At 37.6% G+C, this 22,496-nt stretch overlaps 1 protein-coding gene across 1 annotated transcript; it reads left to right on the top strand.

The window, feature by feature from the left end:
* The first annotated feature begins 17,375 nt into the window (after positions 1-17,375).
* On the top strand, positions 17,376-22,171 carry LOC140141500 (carbonic anhydrase 1-like). The gene has a single exon (XM_072163385.1). The coding sequence runs from the start codon at positions 17,631-17,633 to the stop codon at positions 18,927-18,929; it is 1,299 nt and encodes a 432-aa protein (XP_072019486.1). The 5' UTR covers positions 17,376-17,630; the 3' UTR covers positions 18,930-22,171.
* Positions 22,172-22,496: the final 325 nt, after the last annotated feature.

Here is a 22,496-nt window from a genome sequence, read left to right on the forward strand (position 1 = left end):
CCTCAATTTGCACGCAAGTGTACAGTTTAGATAATTAAAATTACAACAATGAAGTAGTAAAAGATGAATAATTTGATATAGAAATGAAAATCTATGTTAACAAGTATATGTGTATAATACAGTTTATTAGTGTGGTAGCTATTGGTGTTATCCGGGGGTATTATTTAGGTCGAGAATTGAACATTACAATAATGTCTTGTAAGAAAAATTAATAAATGATCACATCAAACAACCGTACTAAACCAGTAACATGGGTGAATATATGGGTTAGCACTTTATTATGCCCACCTTTATATGTTTGTTATTATTATGCCCATCCCTTTGTATGTTAGAAATACTGTATTATGTCTGTCGTGACTTACATCGTTAAATAGGTTTTTAATTGGCTGCAACGGTGATGTTCAAAATTGTATTGTATATTTAGTAAGTGGTTCAGAATCGTGATTAAAACAGGAAACTCTAATAGCGTAAAAATTCGTTAATAAGCACATGTACCTATTAACGAGTTGCTCAGACATTAACGATTTTTAGGTACTTTGTTAAACTTGTTTTTTTCTTTCAATTTGCAAATATCTATATTACAGATAATTGAAAATAAAAATATGAAAAAACTTAACAAACTACCCTAAAAATTCGTTCTTTTCCGAGCAACTCGTCAAATAGGCAAATGTACTTCAACGAATTTTTACGGCAGTAAGCCTGTAGCCCCCCTCCCCCGCAAACATGGGTATTAGAAGTCGTACATAGGGATATAAAGACAGTTAATCGTTTTAAAGGCAATACACTTGATATGAACGTTTGCAGAGTTTTGTTAACTTTAGTATGATACCACACTTGTTTAAAACAAAAAGGAAATGGCCGAGAATAAGCCAAATCGGCATTGGAAGTTTGCAATGCATTGTGTGATAGTTTTTGCAGTTTTGGGAAACTTTGCCCTCTGACCTAGTGGGACAATTCAGAAAAATTGGTTTTTGTGCGTACAAAACATAATCTGAAATGTTTTACAAGAATGAAAACAAACCCAAAAAGCAATATTATTGAATAAATTAATCATTTAAATGTTTTTAATGATAACATTATGACAATAATAAATAAATTGACAATAATCACAGCAATTTCCTCGATATGTCAGAGGTCAAAGTATCCCAAAACTGCTTTCAAAAACCGGACGTGGGCTTATTCTCGATTGAATTGAAAAATTGGCGCAATCCCAGAATTTGAAGCGTCATTTACTATTAAAAGGATAAATGAGTCACGCCAACTATCAAATATATCATGTATGTAGTTACTCCATTTCCGGAGTTTCTGCACCCGAGCGCAAAACCTCCAAAACCGGAGGTTTTGCGTATAACGTGCGCAGAAACTCTGTTTTTGAGGTTTTGCGCATGGATGACAGTTTTAAATTGTACACAACTGCACGATATTGTTCGTGTTGCTTACCAGGGAAGTGCCACCCTGATGTTACGATGTATTACATCATTATTACTAGGTAACAAAATATAAAAAGAAAAGGGGTCATGGAATTAAATGCAGGATATGACATAATCATGCAATTGTGATTTTCTTAATACATGTTAATACATTTCCGAACCATGCACTGAAAAGATAGCAAAGGTGCACAATATGTTGTGATTTTCACGTATCGTATACGCCCGTACATCTATTCAAAATCATTCTCCTGTGACGGGATTTTGACGGGCGTACGATACGTACGTTTGGAAATCGCAACCTCCTATAATGAAAGACAAAGATAAAAAGACTAGTTTGCGTCTGACGTCATCTGTCAATCAAACTCCGAGCACGGTTTGTTTACAAGTGTCGTGATGATACGAGTTGCTGAACACGGCGGTAAAACCGGGCGCGGTAAAACCGGGCACCTTTAAACATACAAACCATCTCAAAAGTTAGGTCTTTATACTAGGAAACTTTCTTTGGTGAAGGCACCATGTCAACAATGCCTAGAAAAGTTGCTTTTTGCCTTGTAAGAGTACGGAATTTTTCGAATTTTTCGCCATTCACTGCTATTCCTTTTCTCCGATCGGCACCAGTCAGATGAATCGACCTTCCTTATACGCGCTATTAGCCAATCAAGGATCGTAGAGAATTTGATTGACAGTGACGTCAGACGCAAACTAGTCTTCTTATCTTTGTCTTTCATTATAGTATGCTACCATGCGTACTACATCTAAAGACTTCACAAAAAGTAACATAGACGGCACAGATACGGCTATTAATCGTATTCACGATATTTAAACATAGAAAGACAGGAGGTTTATGTACGCGCATTTCGATACCCCATTTGCCAAATTTTGGCCAATATTAACAACACAGCAGTGTATTTAAAGGAGAAAGAAAAAATAGAATTCAAAAGTTGCATGCAGTACATTGTATTGATTTGAATCCAGCGCGAAGATCATGACAGGTTGAACATGCCACAATGTTTGCGATTAATAATCATTGCTCACGGTAAGGGTACTTAATATTAAATTGGGTTTTTTCCCTTAAAAATACTGCTGTGTTGTTAATATTGAACGAAATTGTGTATGCGCGATACCTGGGGTGCGATACTTAAAAAACCACCTACCTTTCTATGTTAAAATATTATGAATACATGTACGATTAATAGTTCTGAAGCTATCCATTATTGACCTCGCTTTCAGTTTTCCACTTAGCTAACTCCGGCATGGAGTTAGCAGAGCAAAACACCACCAACGGCAACGAAGTGGTCAATTCGAAAACGCTTACTGTGTTATTTTTAGTGAGGTCTTTAGTCCGCATGTACCCACGTCAGTCCATCCAAACGAGCAATGGACAAATTAATATAAAGCAAGTCAATAAGATCTTGAGTTTGACGTGTCCTGCAAAATATGATTGGGTCGCAGTGAAAACGAACCTTAGGGATGCACCATTAGATTCTCAGGGTGGAGGGGGTGGGAGTTTGGGTCAGGCAGATTTTTTTTGTAACAATTTCAATGCATACCTTTATATAGAGTTGGGTGTGGCAAAATCTTTTTTTTTACCCATCAGTGAGGCTTTTTTTTGTCGTCTGACTAGTGAGCGAAGTTGTTCTTTTTTTGTCGTAGGGGGAAGGTTTTTTTTTCAAAAAACTCACATTCGCACTCCCTGGAAATCAAATGGTGCGCCCCCAAGTGACAGTATGATATTAATTATAAATAAACAATGCATGGTCACATGCTCTGTCATTTAATTATTAAATTATATAAAAAGAAGGTCGATTATATTGTTTTACAAAACATTTTATATTCTAAACATTAATTATGATAATTAAAATGATTTTATTTTCTAAATAAAATCGGTTTTCATTTTGTTTTGATTATAGTCTATAGCTGATATTATTACTCTACATTATTAATTATTATTATTATAAAGTGCCTTAAGAACAGTGTAAAAACAGTACCCGAATCACACAGATATGAACACAAGTGCATTTACCTTTCATTATCTCTATGAATATTAGGTAGACTATACATGAATTACTGACATATATCCCGAAAGTGTCCCAAAAATATTTTGATCAAGACCAAGTTTGATATAATATTGGATGGCTGAGCATGATACCATAACATATCGGATGAGTCGTAAAAATATCGGACGAGCCAACGGCGAGTTCGATATTTGTATGACGAATTTTTTTTTTACATTCGCGATATTTAAATATAAATATTATGACAAATTATTAAAAAATGACATTTTTGACATTTAACAGTCCTCAAAATACTTTTATAAATCTAAATTCTAATAATACCGGTATGTACTTCAAGTGTATGTAGCTGGATGAAAATCCGTCCATCATATGAAAATTTTGATATGACCTTTCGTATTTAAAGATAAACATTTGTTTGCATATCGTCAATACGAAAAGTCAACATTTTCTTATGATTGACGGCTTTTCCTCCCAGTTACATACACTCCAAGTACATACCATTAGATTGATCAAGATTACTTCGAAGACTGTTAAATATCAAAAAAAAAAAATGATTTGCCATATAATTTGTATTGTATCGCGAATTTCAAAAAATCAACAAAATTATTTGATATCAGGACATCCCTCTTATCCAGAATGCAATTCGATATGTTTGATGTGCTATCAGGCCATATAAAAAAAATGTACAAATGTGGATAACGGACACCCCGGGCGGACACCTTAAATAATTATAATAGTATAAGTCATTTATGTCAATTGACAATTTATTCCGGAACGCCTTATATATTTATTGTAAAATTATTTGACTCGTGCACATAACGTTAAGGGACTAATAAAGGGGGAAGGTATCATAATCAAAAGGAAGCCACGGGATAAGGAGTACCGGTTATACCTATTTTTGTCGCGACATGATTTCCACTCCCAATTGTACGTGGAATGAGTAATTTCTGAAATCAAGAAATAGAGCAATATAACATGTAACACTGAAATTTAAAAAGCATTATAAAAAATAAGAACAAGAAGTGTGCGAAAGTATATATTTTATTTTTAGAACTTGATTATTTTGTATATAGATAGATATTTAGTAATATGTTTGATTCAAAGAGGTCAACTTAATAAACGTGCATGCATGTATTTCGCACATGGTAACTTCTGAAAAGTATCTGAAATAAGCTAGAATTGGAATGGTGTTGTACACTTGCCCAAAAGAAGCTAAAATAAACGACTTGATGTCGCTACACTGATTCTATGTATGAGTTAACTTTTCTAACATTTATTTTTATTGTTTGATTGATTGATTAATTAATTAATTCATTTATTCAATGATTCATTCATTCATTAATTCGTTCCTTCCTTCCATTATTCATTCATTCTTGCCTTCCTTCATTCATTTATCTTTGTAACGTGAGACTACCTTTCACATAATAAAGTCCATATACACCAGGCAAAAAAAGAAACTCGTCAGTTATATTCATCCTTGCTGTTCAATAACTTGGTAATTTTGGATTATTCTGAAATATACATTTTGTCAATTGGACTTTGCTTTCTCATTTGACACCCTGTTCAAGTTATTGAACAGCAAGGATGAATATAACTGATGAGTTTCTTTTTGTGCCTGGTGTATATTATGACTACATGTATTAGGCTTTAATAATTTGTCTCAAAGGTCTTTTTACTTTATTGTTTTATCAAACACAGTGATGGGACGAGATTTTTACCAAAAAACACACACACACACCCACACACCAAAAAAAACACCGCATGCATAGTTTCACTGTGTTCATGGAGATCTATTGACTTACGTTATTTTTAGGTCTAACGATATCAGAAGTGAGATTTTTGTGTGGTGGATTTTGAAAGAAATTGACTTAATCCAGCGAGAATAACGCGCAAAACGCGGATGATTTCCCTAGTGCTCGCGTAAGACAAACTATTAAATAAGATGGCCTTACTAACTGTCACATTGACAAGAAAAGGAAGTTGATCATTTTGTTTTGTATAAACCTAATTAGGCCAATCAAATTAAGGAATTACACACCCACCAATAGGAACTATTTAACTATCATTCATTTCAGAAAAGTATATTAATGAACAACATATTAAAAGTCCCAAAAAGTCCAAGTAGTGGAACAGTGCCTATTTTTCATAAATCCGAAATGGCCGCTTATGCGGGGGTGAAATTTCAAATTTGGTCAATTGTAGTTAAACATTATACCAATGTATTCCTTTCGTTATAAGGATTCAGAAAAAGTATAGTTTGACCAATCTACGATATACAATTATTGAGTTATGAGGGAAAGATCAAATGTCAAAATTTTGATTCCACAGAAGGACAAACATTGAAAATGCTCTGATTTTGATTTTAACAAAATGGTTTCATACTACTCCGTGTGCAGAAACATTTAAAAAAGAATAGTTTGCCACATCTCAGGTGGTTTGTTACCTTGGTACATGGCAAAGAAGATCTAATTCCATTGAACCCAATTAACCTTGATCTATTTTGTGAGGCTACCTAATGTAACAAAACATGATTATAAAACAATGCAACTTTTCTCATTTTGATTTATTTTTGCCAAAGGAACAATTTGAGACCAGTTGGATTAAAATTGGAGCGTAATTTTAGTATTTCCATTGTAAACAACTGTGGAGCCCAAAATTTAACTTTCGACCTTTTTGTCTCTAACTCAAGAACCACTCCTCCCTACGCGATACATAATTCGCCCAGCCCCATGTCCCAAATATGAAATTTAAAAAAACCAGAAAATTTAAATTCGGCAGAGGTGAGCTTCGAAACCACGCCTATGGCAAGCCAAAAGGCCAATTTCATCCTATGAAACGCCTGAATAACCAATCAATCAATGCGATATTGTTATACAATCGCTAAACAACCTCTTTGTCCAACCACAGATTCTGTGTTGAGAATCTGTGGTCCAACTGCTGATACTAGCTTCGTAAGAAAACACATTTAGCAACTGTCAATCAAACTGCCGTAAAGTGACTTCGCTGTTTATACGAGGATTGAATAGGAGTGTCTCTGCAGGGTCTATTGTTCTATTGTTTCCGATTAGAGCGCTGACATATTGGAAAATGTTGCCAATCAATATTCATGAGAGTGTACATTCAACGTCCAGTTTTCGAAATTGGGTGACTTGTGTTTGGCAGGTGTGAAATACATCTGACTGGGCGTTTTAATTACGTAACGAATAAAGGCATTGACATCATCGAATGGCTGCCCAGTGCTGTTATCATGGTTATGTGTTTAGTTATTGGACCTAATAATTATTATTAAATGTATTCATCATTCCTTTCTTTCCACTTCTCTGTACTTATTCCTAGGCCTTCACTTTATATCACTCCCTCGCTCTCCTTGTCCCCTCTCACCCTCCCTCTCTCTCTCTCTCTCTCTCTATCTATCTATCTATGTCCCATAGCTAGTAGGCCGTTGGGGCGACGCGTCGCGACGTAGTGATGGCTTTAGAGATGCATAATTTCCAAAGTTCTCTGTCCTCAGCATACTGCAGTTACTGTCCATTTTCCTATACACAATACACAGTGCTCTCACCATTGACGCGCGACCTTTACAAATAGTGTATGTTTAGAAGTGCATTTAAATAGTTAACATCACTGTGTGAAAAATAACCGGCCAATATTTAAAGTATTCTCCAAACTTCTAGCAAATATATTTCTCTAACATGACCTAAAATTACAGCTAGGTTAGATGTTCAGAAATAGTCGCACTTTCGTAAAATATGAGTGAGGGCAAGGCATAGCTAGCTCATAGCTAGCCAACTCCCTGTGTTAATTGAATGGAGATTTGACCGAAAATATTGGCAACGGACCGCTCAGTTCTGAAGGATGCCACAAAAAACGGTACAAGCTACATTTAAAATATTCTACGAAATTCTAGTAAATATAGATTTGTAACATGTCCTAAATTTTTAGCTAATTTAGGTGTTTGGAAATAGTCGCACTTTTGTGTTTTAGGAAGGATATGTAAACGACAGATAACACCAAAAAATATGAAGAAATTATTTCCAACCCGTGTTAAGTCAACAATCATTATGTTTCTCATTTTCAAGAATGCTGGTTAACAAAAAGCAGACCATTGTCTCATTTCGTGAACAAAGGTTCACATACCATTGTTTCCTTGCGTTTCCTTTATAATCGGTTACCCAACTGAAGCTATAATACCAGCTCATTGCGATACCGCACATGTAAAACAGACACATGTGCACAACCAGAGAAGATCTGATTTAATCAGTTGAGCTGTTTTCAATGAGTGTTATCTTGGTTTAATAGCTTTTAATGGGGTTTAAGTCCCTCAAAGGTCGTGGTGAATTCTACTGTAGACATGACTGCATCATGGCTGATCGTATGAGCTGGTCAAAGTTCAGTCCAGTCCAGTCTTTGATGTTATCAATCCACGTCTTCTTTGGTCTTCCTCTCTTCCTTACCCCGTCTGTACCTCCCTGCAGAATGGTGTTTGCTAGACTGTTCTTCCATCTGATCACATGGCCAAACAACTGGAGTTGTCTTCTTTTCACAATGGACATCAGGTGTTCATGCTCTCCGATGAAACTTTCCATCATTGCCCTTACTTGTTTGTTGGTAGTATGCGTAGAGTAGTGGACCTGGAGGAGCCTTCTCATGCAATTCATCTCAAACGCGTTAATCCTCTTTGATCTCGGCATTAAGCGTGTAGGTTTCACACCCATACAGGAAGACGGATATTACCAATACTCTCAGGAGGTTCATTCTTGCTGCCATTGAGATGTTCTTGTCTCTCCAAATGGATGTCCGATTGGCTAGTGATGATGTCGCTACAGCAATTCTGATTTTGATTTCTTGCACTGATTTGGCATCATCTGTGATGGTTGCACCAAGGTATTTGAATTGTGTAACTGTTTCAAGTTCTTCCCCTCCAACATGAACTTCTACTATTTCATCAGACCCCATCTTCAAGACCTTGCTCTTTGCGGCGCTGATTTCCATGCCAAGTCGCCTAGCACTGTCATCTAGCCTTCTTGTGAGGTCACTTAGTTCTTCAGGTTGTCCTGCCAAGAGGTCGATATCATCAACGAATCGCAAGTTGGTAACCATAGGGCCTGCACTTTGTCTCGACATTTGAAAGGGGTGTGAATTCATTTTTGGATACGCCCCTATTATAATTAGGTAATACTCACACGCATTCTCTATGTATACATGTACCACATGTAGGATAATCTGTCTGCTTTGTCTGTATTTTAGTTAAACACGATTTCATCAAACATAACAACAGCTCTTTTACAGTGTGCAATCAACCCGGGCAATAATTGGGCAATAATAGAGGATGTGCGTGAAATTATTGATTGGCTCCATACAAAGGATTTGAACCGGTGTCCTTCACCGTACTCATGGCGCAATGCAGTGCATTCAATCAAACGTTGTCAACCTATTTGATCGTATAATACATTTTGTTATGTGTGTGAGACGAGCTGTCGCGCTAGATTGCAATAGCTTGTAATCATGCTTTTGTTGAATGAATTTGAGTACTCCGCCACATTTACGGTATGATACGTCATAGAGCGTGTTTATAGTGAGACAATCTTTCCGTTATTTAGCTAAACTACCGCGTAGTCTAGATTTGCAATGGTTAGTAAAACATAAACAAATATAGACTGCGTGGCAGTCCAGCTAAATACCGCATAATCTGGCTCACTATAAACACGCTCATAATCCAATTTGCATTGGATGTCTTGAATACGCTGGCGAAGTTGTGTAATAATCGGATTAATGCTATAACAGTAGGTGAATGCAAGTTTTGAATATATCGCGTTGCAAAGCCCCATTCAGTGATCCCAGCGAAAGTGAAAAAAAAATCAAATTGTTACTTTTATAAATTTTTAAATGAAAAAAATTGGCAAAAAACCCAAGAAAACGGCAGTATCACCGAAGTTGAAGCCCCATTCAAATACATGTAGCTAATTTATATATACTGTCAGTATATAAATTACAGATTCACGTAAATGCATTATTTTTGTCTTAAATAGGCCTGCACGGCTTTCGGCTGAACCACTAGCAGAAGACACTATGATGTTTTATAACCTTTGACATTCTTTTGTGGCGAGTGACATGGTCAGTTCAATCCACGCCGAGTGTCCTTGACAGGTTTGACTCTGCTTCAGTGGTCATGAAAGAATTCAAAAGATACTCTGCCCCAACAATCCCAAGCAATTGTCTGAAACTGCTCTTCGGATGATGTATCATAAGAACTCAGTCGTCAAATGATGATAGTCATATAATGACCAAAAGATTATTACTGACTATATCATTGAAGATTGAGTTCCGCAGTCTAGTACAAAATCTGAATTTTGATGATATTTACGATCGTCCGGATGAAAAAATCACTGAATGGGCCGTTAGTTCCATCCTCTCCTTCCCCTGGCAATATGAATCAAAGAAAAATAAAGAAAAATTAAATCAAACAAGAAAAAAAAGACAAAGAAAAGAAACAATAAAAGAAAAACAAATATGAAAAGTTCGAACAATATTTGGTTTATAAAACTAATGTGACCGTGATGAGGCTCGAACTCACCACCTTCCGATTTAAAGTTCGAAGCGCTCGTGTACCAAATTCTGATGCCTTACCAAGTGAGCGATGCTCCTGAGATATGAAATAAAGATAAAATAATACACTGTATACCTGCTTGTGTCGGTAATTGATTTGCTCAAATTCCATAATTACTCGGGGAGCTAGGACCACTTTCTGTGCACCCCCCCCCCCCCCCACCACACCGACATCGCCTGGCTAATAATTATTTGGTGCAGCAGAGACATTAAAATGAATACACGGGATCGATACACGTGAATTGCTATGCACGATTTTGATATCAGACGAAAATCTTCGGATACTGGATTAGAAAATGATGAATATCTCCCACAAATGAATTTTTCTCAAGAAACCAGATGTGGTCTCATACACTTGAAAATACGTGTTGAACAGATATGATAGTCGTTAGCGTGCGCTTTGAAAATTGGCCGTGCGCTTTGAACTCAAAATTTGACCAAAACTCCAATTTTATATTGCGTTGGTCCTAGTGGACTACAGCGCGCAGCAGGCTATAGCGGCACTCACTCAAGTGGAGAGTAGTAACCATTGACCGCAATGTCGTATCCAAGCTTACTCACACAGCGAGAAATCAATTACCCCGTTTATTGTCAGGGATTGTCAGTAGCCTTAGTCAGGTCACTTCGCTAATTATACATCTCATAAGGTCCGAATAAAATGGCCATGGTTGGCTATGGATTCAATCTACCATGGCGATTTATACCATGAAGATATCGGGGCGATGTCACTGTGCCCACAGGATCAAACCAAACCAAATTTTTTAGGTTCCTGACATGACCCCAAAACATAATCAGGATGTTCCCAAAAATATAAACTGGCCCCAAGGGGGGTAAAAGGTCATCGAACTTTGCATAGGGTCAAAATGTGTTGGGACCTTTGACCTTTTTGGTTATAACTCAAGAACAATACGTCCTAGCTAGGTCAAACTATACATTTTCTGAATCCTTGTGACTAGGGTAATACATTGGAATGGTTTTTAACACAATTTGAGCAAGTTTAAAATTTTGACCCTGACAAAAAGCAGACAAATTTACAATACATAGGCCTATACATGTATGGTATGCCAGGGACTGTGTATGAAAGGACTGGAAACGGCTTCCACCCATTGTACGGTACCATGCGGGTTGTTGGTTTACAAATTATCCTCAGTTGAGCAAGCATGAATAATAAGTTGATCGTAGTCCGATTGATCAGTCCCAGAACCAGTGGCGTAGCGTGGGTCATCTGATTGTGGGCACTGATCATGATTGGGGGGGGGGAGCGCACCGGGTCTGATTGGGGGCACAAGCCGTTATTTGGCAATTTCCCTGTGGGATTTTAAAATTTTGCAATCGATTGGGGGCACGGGGGCACGTGACGCTACCCTACTGCCCAGAACAAAATACAAATTTCTGACATGATCATGCTCTGGGTCTGAACTGTTTCCGTTTGAAATCTTGATGGCAAATTGGACAAAAGAAGCACATGGTTCTACTTGACAGCTTTTTAATCCCTGTTACGTGAATCACGCTATTGTGGACCATCATTCTGATACTTGAATCTTTGGACAATTGGAACGGTCTTTTGTCTAGCTCTCTATTTGTAAATAGATGAGGAGGTCAAAATTGTCATCCTCGCCGAATAGGACAGTCAGTGTAATAGTACTGCACTACGTTGATCGATACCCTGGTACGAACCCAAGCATAGTTACAACACAGCGTGTGGCTTGTCTCCCCGGGCTTGTCTTGTACATTGCGAAATGTTTGCCTATAAATTTATAATGATAGACTCTAGAAATGCCAACATAAATAATCAAAGAACGTTATTTTAAGAATTATTTCAGTATCGAAATCAGTGGGAACAGAAAGCGTACGGTGTACACATTCCAGAAAAATGTAAATTTGTTATAGCATTCTTAGTAGAGGACCAGTCTGTAGACTCCGTGACTAAATCATAGAACAAAAGTTTGAGAGTCATTTTGGGATCTTTGATTGATTGTGAATAAATTTAGCTTGGGCTCACCTCCTGAAACTTCCGGGCATTCCGGGGAGGGGTCAATCAAGGTAACATGGGGGTTAAATTTTCAGAGTGCTCCAACTATGCCAAGTTAAGTAATATATCAAAATACTCGTATGGTCATGAGGATTCCAAAAATGTATATAGTTTATTATGCGTCAGACCTTTCTAGAGGGCGCTTTGATGATAAATTTCCAAAGGTCAACGACCTTTTTAAATTCTGACCATGAGTTAACAACGTCTGATTTTGGTAATTTTGGTGTATAATTATATGTTTCTTGCATGAGAAATACAAGTAAGCAAATTAAAAAAACTATACAAAGAACCGATGACCCTATTTTGCAACAGGGCTGCTAAAAACATTCATATTGTAATTATTAGGTCATCGGTTCCATGTACAGTTTTTTAAGTTGCGTAGTTGTATTTCTCATGCAAGAAAATATATAATTAGATACCAAAATCACCATCGCTGCACAGAAATTATGTTCTACAAAGGATAGACATTTTACACAATAGGGTGCTTGCACGGAAGATCATAAGTTCAAATCATCCTCCAGACACGCTCCAGAAGACATATGCAAATGCATGGAGTACAATACCAATCACCTGTAAACTGGTATAGATCAAAGTAAATCTTTGTATTCCATGCATTAGCATATCTTATGGAGCTTGTCAGGAGGATGATTTGAACTAATGACCATTCGTGCAAGCTCTATTTGACATAACTTTAGAAATATTTGAATAGGGCAACATGAGTAAATAATAAGAAAACAAACATCACGCCCTCGATGCAACTTGCATGGAATCGAATGTCATAAAAGATAATCTGATAACAATAGCTTGACAATAGCTATCTATAATCCGTTTCGAGTCCCTTCATACACAGTCCCTGGTCCAATGCATATACTGTGTGTATTGTTCCAAGCAAACATGTATTACATTTTGAAAAGGCTATAGTGTGATACAGGCATATATTGAATGACCAATCATACAGGAATTAATCAACTTGCAGTGACTGGTTCCTTTGTTACCACATGTCAGTCATCTTGTGATTATTGGACCATGTAAACCTGCAAAAACGAGACAAAGTGCAGGCCCTATGCCTTCGCCCTCCGATGCTGACTGTTCCCTCGAATCCATCAAGAGCTTCCATCATGATATACTTAAGGAAGATGTTAAAGATGGTTGGTGACAGTAGACAGCCTTGTCGGACTCCAACTCGGGTACGAAACCACTCACTGATTTCATCTCCTAGCAGTACAGTACTCTTAGATGGAGTGTACAATGCTTCTCTCATTCCCATTTTCCTTATTATTTCTATTTATCCCTTCCTCCAGACCTCTCATTCTCCATATCCCTCCTCCCCTCTTCCTCCCTCCTCCCCTCCCAAGACTTCTCACAAGTGTGAATCTCCCCCTTCCCAACCCCCTCCCCTCATTGGGTACGCCGCTATTTCTATACCAATCTCCTTCTGAAAATAAAATTAAATGGAAATTTCTTTAAAACAACGTTTATAGGCCTCTACTTATACTTACATGTATACGTATAGCGATTACCATTATAGTGTAATATAGATATGACTGGACATGGCAGACTTCATACATTCTATGTGTAATCGATCAGCAAGAGCATTCAATTTATTTAAATGAAGCGCCTAAACTCATAGTGACCATAAAAACGAATAAAAACATCCGTTTCTCAACACGCGATATTCAAAATTCCCGGGCGCCGAGTGCAATGACGTCCCAGTAATACAATGAAGGCTGACGACAATTGAACACAAATAACCATTACGTCATTGCACTTAGACAATTTCGACGCGGGAATTTTGAATATCGCGTGTTGAGAGCCGAATGTTTTTATTCGTTTTTATGGTCAATATGAGTTTGTTTTAAATAAAACAATGTGATTCGTGCTTGATAATTATTTTTCTAACATATAAGGCATAATGTTATGTTTGCCGGAGTCCCCCTTTAAAAGCTCTTAGCTGTGCACAATATATATCGATTTTGATTGCACGTGCATGGTATATTCAGTGTATATCGGCCCGAGCAATGCACAGCGTCATCATCCCTATATCTTCGTGTCAAAATTTGCCGTGATAGTACGGCGAATCCACTCGTTTTTCAAAAGCTACGCATGACGATTTTGTTCGAGATAGGGCGAGCGACTCAGGCTAAGCATACCATTTACACAATATGAGATACCACAGAGTTTCTATTCTACACGTTTTTACGATTTGCGCATGCTTAGTACCCCATATGATGTTGCCATTACAAAAAAATCGATATGTTGTCAGGTAAAACCCCAGGTTTTGTTTTCAATAAACTGGAAATTCAATACACTCAGCGGCGACTGCTGTTTTTATTAAACGCATATATTTTACTACATTTTCACCATAACGATTTTTAAATCATACATTAAAAATGTGATGAATTCACCTGTTTGAGAAATATAATCATACAAAGGGAACACGCATAGTCCATTCGGCTCAGATCCACGTGCTGTATAGAATATTAAATCACAAGTCTATAATACAATGCACTATATCGAGACACTGTGCAACTTTCTTTATCTGCGTCAATAATAGAATATTGATTTGAGTATAATTGAATACAACTCACATTTTGAGTTTGTACTTCATCACTGAGCGATCTAGCGATCGATTTCTAGATAGGACTCCTTTTCGTGCGTTCGGTGAAATACCAATCGCCCGTCGCCCACCAACGGAGTATTAAGTTGCAGGGGAAAAATATTTATAATACAGGGTGTCGACACTGTGCAATGTATAGACCACTTTACATTATTGTTTATCAACAAAGGCGAGGGATTGGTCTGTCGATATGCCCGAACGAACCGCTTCACTGTTCAATCCCTCATTTCAAATATATAGTTTTTGTTTCTCTATTGTTCAGAAACCAAAACTCAAGGGATTAAAATGTGGAGATGAACTGGTATGCAATCATAACACTATTGTGCTGGGAGGACACAAGAGGGTATATGTAATCAAAAGTATAATGGCCTATAACCATACGTATATAATAGCCTATTGTGCTAACATTTTCATTATCGATATCTATCAACGCGGGCGACTTTTGATGCTCTCTGCCGTAGGTGGCACACTTCCATGACACCATAAAATTACACCCGAGTTCCGAGATTCGTTTGATAAGTTATGCATAGACATCGTTGAGACATAAAGGATGGATATATACGAGGCATAGGCCTACATGTAGAAATCATGTGCATATATTGAGGGGTGGGGGGGGTGTGTTTTGTTTATTTGTCTGAAATATAAACGATGCATGATGATGTAGATGATTTGATTATGAATTAGATTATTCCCCGGAAAGCACAACCCATACCTCTTACCTATGTTCCCTCCGCCACCTATATATAACCTCCTCCCTCCCCCCTCCCCACACTCGATATCGACTCTTCCCTATAAATTCCACTCCACTCTTGAGCTCTCTCCCCTCTGTTTCTCTTTCTCCCTTACCCTTCCCCCTCCCCCCCCCCCCCACACACACACACCCTTTCCCTGTCGACCTATTCTCTCTCTCTCTCTCTCTTCCCAAATAAATACATTGAATAAAAGTCAGTTTAAACCAGCTTTCTATGATATTGATCTTCCGTCATGCGACATGCACATAAATAGAGTTGTGTATAATAGTGTTTATATCACTGAAGTCATAATCTGTCAAGTATCTATTGTAATGTCTCTGGAAATATTTCGATGGTCTATATATTTTCACAGTGAAATCAGCCTAGGCTATTTCGTAGTCTCAAGTCAATGCTTTCAAACTAAATCAATGCTTTCAAATGTAGACTGCTTTGTTCGACTTCTCTGCTCGTGAATATTGCACTGCGAAATTTAAACATTTCTTTTGTATACTTAGATCAGGTAACTCGAAAATCGTGTAATTTTATTCGTCACACCACTTATAAGAAACTGAAACCAAAACCGAAACTACCTGTCACAAATGTTTAGTTTTAAACAAAAGGTAGAAACAATGAGTTCGATATCTTGTGATTCAAGTGGTTAGGCAGGACAATAGGAACCACGTGACCAAAACCAAAACCAAAACTAAAACTCAATATTTGAAATGAGGCAATGGCTTTCTTGTACTATATGAAATGTGGTGGGAGATTTAAAATACACATGCCCTGAGCAGACTACGATGCGCACGCACACTGCAGGGCAAAGAACAATGGAAAATACCATAATGCGTGCGCATACTGCCGGGCAATGACGTCACATGTCAAGTGGTCTATATAGAGCCTGTCATATTTCTTGTATAGTCCCCGGGATATAGACGTTGACTGACTTGACTTAAAGCCGTCCTCCTGAGGTAGGTCTCGGAGATGGCTTTCCAACCAGTTTGAGTATCCACAGCTGTCTGTTGGTGGCCAGATGTCCTGCCGCTGCTACTGATGGTATTCTTGTGTATGTAAAGAAAAGCTTGATGTCCTCGAGCCACCTTTTCTCAGGTCTTCCTCTGGGTCTGGTGCCTACTATCATGACTATGTGACCGTCGAGCAGGATTTTTGGATAACGGGTGTTGCTCATTCTTTTCACATGACCAAAATATTTGAGTATTATAATAGTTGAATTCATATCCATATTGGCCACACAGCCGCGATATACCAAAATAGAGGTGTATGTCACATATTTACGACATAGTGGCGTATGTCACTGATACGCCACTATGTCATCCAAAACACGGGGAATGTTGTACACAATTATTCCATTGAGTGAGATACGCCAAACTTAATTAATGATATACTTAATAAATTAATGACATGCATGTCTTGAAAAATGGCTGATAGACCGGTATGTCGTCCGAGCGATGATACATTGGATGCTTCAGTGTTTACACCAAAATATTTCATTGAAAACCCACCCACTCGGCTATTTCAAAAAGGTAATCAGACTTCCTTAGAATGTGCAATAAATTAACATTAAAATCAAATTGTTGTTTTTTTACGCATTTTAAAACACTTGTCTAATGGCGAATGCTGCTGTGCTCAAGCACTACGGTATACTGGTATATGTCGGAAACTGGTTAAACTATCAGTGACTATATATACTTATTCAATTGTTGCAAATTGTGGTGCTGAGTTAAGCCCCGATTTCCCCTTAATTTGATTAGCCTAAAAGTGTTGATGTCACCAGGTCAAGCTCCTGATTCAAGATACTGTGCAGGTCACCAGTCAATTATTCATCTTCTGGTTCTAATTTAATCACCGGGAGTGGGAGGGGCTTGCATATATTAAGGTTCCATTTTAGGCTAAACATGCCTTGAATCAGCTGGTGTGACGATCCACCTGTAATTGACCTGTCATTGATCACTATAATAAAGGCATATCATCATAGATCATTTACGCGAACCGCCGCGGCCTATTCAGCAACATACTCGCTGAGTGCAGGATCTGTGAATTGGTTGGCTTCCTACGAATGTATAATTTTATGGTCTTCTTCAACTATTCCTGAAAGCATTGTTGACAACATTGACAGATATTGTCAATTTCACATTGGAAGTAGCATACAACGCTGAATATTGTGACATACCTTACTATTAAATGGAGAGCAAATTTCTGTTGCTAACTTTACTTCTCTTTGGTCCGTCGATCTGTTTAGCAAGAGAATATAAGTACGGAGAGTGGGATTATGGACCTGGACCGAATGGACCAGCAAATTGGGGAAGTGTCACAGGAGCAGCAAAATGCCTGGGTGCGAAGCAATCACCTATTGATATTAACACGGCACAGACCATTGAAAAGGACTTCAGTCCATTTGTGTTTCGTAATTATAACAGCAATGGGCGGTCTGGGAATGCACGTCCAACTGGAATGATTAACACGGGAAAGACTGTCAAGATCAGTTTTGAAGGACATTATTTAATAAAAGGAGGAGGACTTCCAAGTATTTATAAATTATCACATATGCAGTTCCACTGGGGTTCTCACTGGGTACAAGGATCAGAACACAAAGTTGATGGACAATTTTTTCCCGCGGAATTCCATCTTGTTCATTATGATGCACTTCAGTATCCAAGTTACTTCGATGCTAGTACACAACCCGATGGTGTGGCGATTTTGGGATTTTTCTTCAGTGTTGGTAATCACAACGGCCCTTGGGATGCTATTCTCAATCGGCCTCTACATAAAGTTAAGTATGTTGGTAAAAAATTTGATTACACACAACAACCTTTCAAACTAGAGGCTCTATTGCCTATGAACCGTCTCGATAAATTCTACAGATATCGGGGGTCTTTAACTGCTCCTGGTTGCTACGAAAGCGTTACCTGGACAGTGTTTCGCCACCCAATAGAAGTATCAGAGGAGCAGCTCGCAGCATTACGTACCATGACCAAACTTGCTCCTTCCCAAGCAGGCGATGGCGTTCATAGAAAAGAAGATTTGATTTTGAATAACTGTAGACCTGTGCAGGAATCGAACTGGCCCCAGCGTAAAGTCTATCAGAGTTTCAATCATACAGATGTTGTTAGTACAGGGGGAGATCGAATAGGACATATTGGAAAAGATTATTACGGTCAGGTGTACGGTACCATAGGAAAACGGGAACAGTACAGAATGGCAAAGGAGGTCAAAAAAGTGTTAATCATGGTAGTAAAGATGCATTTGCAGACTATTACAATCGTCAAGATACCGCCGGTGCCGGATTTAATAACTACGCCGGTGGTGGTGGCGGTGACTACGCGAATTACAATGAAGGCGGCGGTTATAACAATGATGTCGGGTTTTATCCTCCTGCGGCCGATTACGGCCCCCAGAACAACGCAGGTACCGCTATACACAGATCATGGCACAGATGGACATTGGGTCAAATTATACTTGTTGTTGGCATTTTTTTGTTAATACAAGCAGGCAACGTAGTGTATTAGATTCCCTCTATATGGGGTACAGAATCCGTTGTGACATAGAAGTAGTGATGTATACAGGATTTATTACCAGAGCGATGGGTTATATTTGACGTTTTTTTGACGCAATTTGCCCCCATTGAAACACACACAAAAGTGTCTAAAATACCAACCCAAATTTTACCATGTGGATAAGCCAATTTTATCATGTTTATGGTTAAATGACTGTTTAGAGATCGAATTGAAATACACAGTAATGTTCTAATACCCAGAATGCAAAGTACATTAATAATATTATTTACTACATATTTCAATGAGAGCTTCAAACACTATAATTAAACTATGAAGATGCCGTGACATGAGAGATTTCTGGTGCTCGAGAAGTTCCTACAGGTAGTTTGAATGTGTGTGAAGTTGGTTGAGGAGTTCCCACATGGTAACATGGTTGATTTTGGACAATTGTGTGTGTGTATTCCAATGGGAAGGCAAATCGTGTCAAAAACACTTATTGTCGACGAGGCATAACTAAGACCTACCATTTGAAATGTGTTCATTTTGCTAATAAATATTTAGTATGAGTGATAAAGCAACAATTGAGAATTTATTTGATATTCATGATATTGGTGAGGCAAGCAATATAATGAACCGCGACCCTGAACCGTGAAATGTAATTTTGGCATAGTTTTGGGTCATTTTATCCAATTGTAGAGACTTTACGCAATTAACATAACGTCATAGGCCTGAAGCTGTCAAATTCCAACAATTTTATCGAATATGTGACCGTACAGCACGAATGAGCCGTAAATGTCCTCAATTGTATTCTGAGTTACAGTGTAAAATGTGCATGAAGATCGTATTCATAGGTACCTCAATTTGGTGCTACGTGTACCTCATTTAATGAGATACACGTAGCACCAAATTGAAATACCTATGAATATGACCTTCATGCCCATTTTACACTGTAACTCAGAATACAATTGAGACATTTACGGCTCATTCGTGCTGTACGGTCACATATTTCTAAAAGATGGTAAAAAAAAACAAAAAATCGAACCCTAGATTTTCATACCTAGTTTTTTAAAATCAAGAAGAATTTTCATTTACTGAAAAATCACAGTTTTTGATGATTTTCTCCAAAATTGAGCATTTTCAAATTAATCTGACGTCACCACTGGATTCGTAAGGTAATTTCCATTCGAAATATGTATACTTTACTTCACTTTAGATCATTAATTTAGAAGTTAAAAGGCTAAAATCAATGTTTTCCATAATTCCATGATTCAGACACCAACCTTAATTAATGTTACCTTTTGGGCTTTATAATTAGCATGTTCAAAGGAAAATGACTATAAGTAATGGCTTCCTGTGAAAAGGTGACATTGATTCACATGATCACAAACAGTTTTAGTGCACCACAGAATTAAAACCAGAGAACCGGGACTCGGCCGCCATCTTGATACAGGCATGGAGCAAAAATTGGGGGTATTCGGTTTCCTTCGGAATGCGCTCGAGGCAATCGTTGTCATGCAAGAGCGACATGGATGATGGGCGCAGTTGCGAGACGCACTTGATGCGACCTGCACGCGATACCAAGACGCTAAAGATGAGACGCAGAATTGTTTTCGTTCGTCTCCGCGCACCTTCTCTAATTCTGTGGTTTGCACGAACTCGACGTCATGTCATTCGTTGAATGGACATTTTTCCGCCATGGCGAGTTAACACTGAATTAACACTTAATTTATTTTGTCTTGGGTCCAATCTCTACCATGGAAAGTTTGCTACATCTTTATAAATATAATGATTGTTTGCACTAGATGATGGGGTTTTGGCGTCTCATATTTAAAAGAACCGATGTTTAATTGCAATACCAAGTTGACAATATGAATTGACTTCATTTTGCATATGCGTGACTTTCTTGTGATGACCTTCACCTTCAAAAAGTTGAAGGTCAGGTCAAGGTCATCCGAGGTGAATTGAGTATAGATTGTCAGATTGCCGATCACAATTCTGCATTCATGTGATCATCCTTGAGCAGCAAACATTCTTATTTCTTAAGGTCGTTTGAATCATTGTGTGAAACTCTGTGGATGTGATTTCCATTGAGCCCTTTGTTACACGTCTGAATTAAATATAGACCTATTTAGAACACATTTTCCAATAGTTTTAGCTTTCAACATAAAAATTCTTGAGTATTTCCTAGTATGTCATTGGTGGTATTAACCAATAAATACCGACATTTCCCACCCGCCTAGTTGTGCCACACACACAAAATTACTATAGCATTCCAAGTACTTATCAATGCAAAATTATGAAACATAATCTTTATCCATGGTGTTGTCTTTTAAGGACGGTCCTTGTTTGATATGTATATACTTTGAAATGTTTTTCTTTATATATATAAATAAAAGCGAAGAAGATCCAGATTTGGTTTGATTTTGATGAATTTTATTTCACTAAATTACCACACGGGAGCTAACGTTTCGGTCGACGAAGTATCATGAAACTATTAAGGCCCGCTGAAGTTCGGCGTCTTTTTAGTCTCCAATTTCCCACAGCTTATCAGATTCCATGTAAGGTAGCAGTATATAAGAATGTGAACAAGCTCAATGTGCATGGGAGACTAAGGAATAGACAGCCGAAAGCTTCAGGCAGACCACGAACTGCTAGATTACAAGATTACATTGCTAGAGTTAGACGTGAGTTACAGCAAGACCCAAAGATCAGCTCAAAACGCAATCCTTTACCCAACATTCCCCAATTAAGCTTCTGCCGGATCGTTCGTAAATACTTGAATTGATATCCCTACAGACTACAGTACCGCCATGGATTTCATCCCGAGTTTATGCATTGTTTGTTGAATATTATTTAAAAGCAAAAGTTGTCATTTTAACAATAAGTTCTGTTAGCATTTCGTTGATTCGTCGAAATTGAAATGGATGAAAATCAGTCAGCCGTGTGCAGCTACAAAACAAATGAGTATAACTTTAGTTTGTTGTGAGCAATTGTAACAATTCCTTTTTTTATTTAGATGTGTATAGAGTTTGCTCTTTTCAATGATATTTTCATTTATAGCAGATTCCTTACAGATATCTAGTTACAGCCCCTCAAACATGAGTTTACTTCTTTTTGACTCAACCTGTATCGATCCCGGGTATTCATTTCAGTGTCTCTGCTGTATAATGTAATTATTAAACGGGCGATGGCGGTGTCAGCCGGGCCAACGTCAAATGAAAATGGAAATCAATTTGTGAACTACTAAAGTATTTTTTTTAATTTTGTCACTAAAAAACACACACAAAACAAAACAAAACAAATAAAAAACAAACAAGATAACAAGGTAAATGTTGTTTTTTTCCTCCAAATCTGTGTTTATAATCCTTGACTCTTTGTCTTTCCAATGTTTTTTACACAATGTTTTTTCAAGATTTATATCCTCTTCCCCGACTTTTCACAAAAAAGTACAGATTTCTATAACACTGGAAACCTCGTTTAGCAAAAATATCGACATTTTAAGAACATTTGGAAAAAATGTTTGCAAAAAGTTTACAATAACATTTTGAAAACA

The sequence above is a fragment of the Amphiura filiformis genome, chromosome 19 (assembly GCF_039555335.1).
Source record: "Amphiura filiformis chromosome 19, Afil_fr2py, whole genome shotgun sequence".
Lineage (NCBI taxonomy): Eukaryota > Metazoa > Echinodermata > Ophiuroidea > Amphilepidida > Amphiuridae > Amphiura > Amphiura filiformis.